The 4878-nt window shown below is 33.4% G+C and overlaps 1 protein-coding gene across 1 annotated transcript; it reads left to right on the plus strand.

Annotated features, from left to right (window-relative positions):
- The first annotated feature begins 1437 nt into the window (after nucleotides 1-1437).
- LOC131615792 (uncharacterized) lies at nucleotides 1438-3781 on the plus strand. The gene is made up of 3 exons (XM_058886951.1): nucleotides 1438-1938; nucleotides 2070-2186; nucleotides 2739-3781. Exons 1-3 carry the CDS (start codon nucleotides 1483-1485, stop codon nucleotides 3657-3659), a joined length of 1494 nt encoding a protein of 497 aa, XP_058742934.1. The 5' UTR covers nucleotides 1438-1482; the 3' UTR covers nucleotides 3660-3781.
- The last annotated feature ends 1097 nt before the right edge of the window (nucleotides 3782-4878 follow it).

The raw sequence follows: 4878 nt of genomic DNA on the forward strand, positions 1-4878 counted from the left end.
GTGTAAGCTTTCACCCACGTCAACCTTTCGTGATCAACCTTTCTAGGTGTCCACCTCCTCATATCCTTGAACCACGGCTCAATCCATATGCTACCTCCCTCCATCATCTCTTTCAGTATCCCTTCTTCATCATCCTCAAGCAAGCATAGGTTAGCTCCAAGAGGGATGACTTTTATCAAAAATAAACCATCAATGTGAAACTGATCTTGCATGGTGAACAGAGTCCCCTGAATGACTACCTCTCCCACTAAATTTTTTGCCAGTTTAATCTTCTCACTTTCTTCAAACATAAATTCTTTAACTTTGGAGGAAGATTCTCCTTGAAGCACCTTCGCAAAAGTAACACCCTTAACAAGATCCAAGCAACTTTTCTGCTCCTCAATCCTTCCTGTTGATAGGTAATGTTTTAGGTAGGCCTCTAACCGTGCTTCTCGATGGTAGTCCTTTGTTAACACTTTGAATAGCCCTTCTTCCAAACTTTGGCAAGTTTGCTTAGATCTTCTTTTCGTCGAGAAGTATCAACAAACACAAGTATCAACAAAATCCTATAACCATATAATACATAAGTTTTTTTCCTGGACATATGATCCGTAGGTAATAATTTCAATAGGTTTAGATCACATATAGCCACGAATGTATCAGTCATCACTGATAGTTTCCGTTGATCAGGACCGGTTTTGGGCCTGTGCAACCTGACCCGTTGCACAGGGCCTCCAAAAAAGAGTGGCCTCAAAATATTTGGACTGGGCTTTTTTAATTATTAATATAAAATCTATATAAATAAAATTTGTTGTTGTACAAACATTAATGCTTGTGGACCGCAGTGGTAGCGCAATAGCAGCTCATAAGCCCAGTTACGCGTTCGACCCATGTTTGATTTTTTTAAAAAATAAACCAAATACCCTACTTTTTGTGTTTGTTTCATCATATTATAATAAAATTTTGAAATTCATTGCCAAAAAGTTAACGAATCTAATTCTGTCCGCCCATAGTAACTTTCCAATTTTATTTTCTTTTTTAAATTCAAACCTTTAGATAATATAAATTTATGGTAAAATTTAAAACATTATTATGTGTCAATTGATCAATTATTTTTTATATAGAAAAATATACTATTTCATTTCAATAAAATATATTTATGTAAAAAAACATTTAATTTTGGCAAGCGGGTATTTTTTTAACTATAAAAGAATTAGTGCCTTGAACAGATATTTCATTATATGTCAAAAAATCTCTAATAAAAATATATCTAAATATATGAAAAGATATTATACCAATTAATAATAAATTTTACCAATATTACATCCATACGTTGCATCGGTTGATTTGAAAATGAAATTAGCCGAACATACACGACTCCTTTTAAATTTAATTGCCGCCAAACACAGCTATAAAAGACAATCTTCTCATTCTCATTCACTTCACCGTTCTCTCTTTTCTATTTCTGCAACCACAGCGTGTGAAACCCTAACCTGATATTCCATGGCATCCAAACCCTTGGCTCGTTCTTCTTCCGCCGCATCAAACATCTTCAGACCAGGAGTATTAGTTGAAATCAGTAACTATGTTAAGGGATTCCAAGGTTCATGGTTCACAGGAAAGATTATCCGTTGTCTCCATGGTGACGAGTTTTATGTAAAGTATGACAAGATAATGGAGAAGGAGGATAAAACAAAGGGCCTCCGAGAAAAAGCTAAGCTTTCTCAACTCCGTCCGATTCCTCCGAAGGATATCGTGCACGACTTCCGTATTGGAGATGATGTGGATGCTTATCACAACGGCGGGTGGTGGGAGGGTTGGATATCTGGATCATCAGGGGACGGTAAATGGGTTGTGGATTTCTATGACTGGAAAGAGCGGCAATCGTACCCTGAAAGAAAACTTAGGTTACACCACAACTGGGTCAATGGAAGGTGGATCCGACCAATTCCACAACAGGTGTGTTTTTATCTTCATTGGTTTTTTATCGTGTTTAGATTTGATCGATTCTAAGGTTTGATTGTTATTGTTGCATGTCTTAATATGTTAACTAAATACTGTGAGTGATGATTTGATGACATTGTTTACAGCATAATCGTGACATCAAAAAAAGGGAGAGGGTAAGGGCTGCTGAAACTGCTAGTAGAGAAAAGGGTGATTTCATACGTTCGGAAAGGGTGGATAAGAAATGGGTAATGACTTCTAAGGTATGATTCCAGTGTTTGTTCTTTTGAGTATGCACATTGACAGTACTTTGGTTTGAATAAGCAGTGTATTGTTAGGGCACATGTTAGCATGACCCATATAATATTAGTCTTCCTTTTAAACTGACTCAATCTTTTAGAGTGTGTTGGATTGCATCAATGATTATTTGTGGATTTGTTTGCTTGTTGTCACTTGCTTTTATTCTCAACTTATCATTTAATTCACATCTCTTAATTCTAAAATTTAATTTTTATTATATTAATGAACAACGTAATTTAATAATTGACTGATGTTTATTTGGTAGTATTATTATGAATGACAATTTTTTGTCCCATTTTTTTAATTATGTTTTTTTAAAGATAAATATTTTACCATTTTTATCTCAGAAATATTTATACCATATTTGTTTTCTATTTATCAATGTAAAATATTTAAATCATTTTTATATTTATTATTAACAATTGTTTGATTATTTTTCTATATAAATTTATTTGTGGAACATATTTATCACGTAATTTTATTGATTGATTTTAAATACCTTTTTTGAATTTTAGCATGAGGTCGCTCAAAAAGATAGAGAGACAAAGTTGAATTTAGAAGAAGAGTGTCAAGAGTTGAAGAGGTATTTCAGTACACTGGATATTGTAGGCAAGAGGATGACGAAGAAAAAAGTCAGGGAACTAACACATTCATTCACAATTTCCATGTGTCTACCATCAGTGAAGTACACGCTAAGGAGAGAAATTAAGAAGAGAAAAAAGAGTCAAGAGAGTGACGTGCATCGTGATCCTTCCATGTGGAAGTATGCTGAGGGCTCACAAGAAAGTCAGACTATGAAGAGATTATGTACAAAACCAACTGAAAGTCATTTGTCTAGCAAGTCTTTAAGACATTACTTATCTCAATTTCCTATTTTCTTACATCAGTACATTGATGACATTATTGATGTGCGTAAAGATGGAAATTGTGGTTTCCGTGCTATTGCAGCTTTACTTGGAATGGGCGAACAGTCATGGCCTTTAGTTCGGGAGCAGTTAGATGTTGAAGTTTATCAACACCATCAATTGTATTCTAAAGTGTTCCATGACACAATATCTAATGTTAGGAGTTCGTTGCAAGTAGATAGCTTGGGTCCTCAAGATTGTGACAAGTGGATGATGATTCCTGAAATGGGTTACCCTATTGCTTCTAGATACAATGTCATATTCGTCTCATTGTCCAAGAACTTTCACCTTAACCTCACTTTCTTCCCATTGATGAGATCTCCATGCACAACAGAGAGTATACACGAAATTTTTGCGGTTGGTTTTGTTGATAATGATCATTGGGTTCAGGTGAAGTTGAAACCCAATTGTCCATTGCCTCCCATCACCGATCAATGGAGACAGAACTGTAGTGAAGATGCAAGAGCATGGGAAACAACATATGCAAGACGTATAAGGCACTGGGAAGAAGAAGTTCAGAAGTCAACATAATTTATTTTGCATTGATATTGTAGCATATTTTTCATTATATATGTATTTATTTAATCGAATATATTTTATTAACTGGTGCTCTACCGAATTTTTCATATATTCAAAAATCACCACTACCTACCTGATTTTTCATTTATTTGAAAATTTTGGTATTTATCGGATTATTCGAATTCAAAATTTTTGGTATTTATCATATTATTCAAAATATCGGGTACGTTTTATAGGTTACCATATTTTTTAAAAAGAAATATCTAGTATATATTCATGCATTTGAAAAAATAGGTATTTCTTCAACAATTACTAGAAACCAATGTTTTTTTACCTGAAATTTCAAAAATTTACAAGTTAAATTCACGCATAAGGTGGTGATATATATATATATATATATATATATATATATATATATATATATATATATATATATATATATATATATATATATATATGAAAGTAGAAATACAAGCCTGATCGGTTTCAAGTGAATGGTTATTCTATGTATATAGGTCTTATCTTGAGTGGATGGATTGACGAGTGTCTCTGCTTCAAGGCCGTTTCATTTTTTTGAAGGTCCTGTGTAGATTAGTCATGGTTTAATCATGATAAAATAATTAGAACCCTATTTAACTCCATTTTAATAGTCGCAATACTTTATGAGGCCCTATTTAATTACATTTTAACTATAAAAAACTAAGGTCATATGCAGTAATGTCTTGCACGTCCTCAAAGACGGCTCTGCTCTGCTCAAAGGTTATAAAAATTAAAACTTTGCTACCTTTATGGAGTAGAAGACTATGAGTCAATTATGAAGCACATTGAAAGATTTGTTATCAGAATGAATTCCTCAAACTACTATTTTCTATTTTATCATTGAGATCAACATTTCCGTGATATTCTTCTCTTGCACAATACCACAACTTCAAAAATTATATAAGCCTCACATCAATCTTTCAAATATATACATACATCATTAAGTAAAATGAATGTTAATGCAACACATCTTCATCTCTACTCCATATGAATATGGTATAATCACTTTGGATCCTCTCCTTCAATTTTCTCTCCTTCCCTCTCCATCCTCTCTATCTCTCTCTTAATTTCATTCTCTCTCTTTATCATATTTTGTTTTTTTAATGATGAGTGAGAGTGAGATTAAGAGAGAGATAGAGAGGATGGAGAGGGAAGGAGAGAAAATTGAAGGAGATGATCCAAGTCCTGGTAT

The sequence above is a fragment of the Vicia villosa genome, linkage group LG1, assembly GCF_029867415.1.
Source record: "Vicia villosa cultivar HV-30 ecotype Madison, WI linkage group LG1, Vvil1.0, whole genome shotgun sequence".
Lineage (NCBI taxonomy): Eukaryota > Viridiplantae > Streptophyta > Magnoliopsida > Fabales > Fabaceae > Vicia > Vicia villosa.

Excerpts from the sequence above, each read along its gene's own strand:
- LOC131615792 (XM_058886951.1), top strand. The coding sequence starts at position 1,483 with ATGGCATCCAAACCCTTGGCTCGTTCTTCTTCCGCCGCATCAAACATC. Across the intron at positions 1,939-2,069 it reads TCCGACCAATTCCACAACAG|CATAATCGTGACATCAAAAA; the intron begins GTGTGTTTTTAT and ends CATTGTTTACAG. Across the intron at positions 2,187-2,738 it reads AATGGGTAATGACTTCTAAG|CATGAGGTCGCTCAAAAAGA; the intron begins GTATGATTCCAG and ends TTTGAATTTTAG.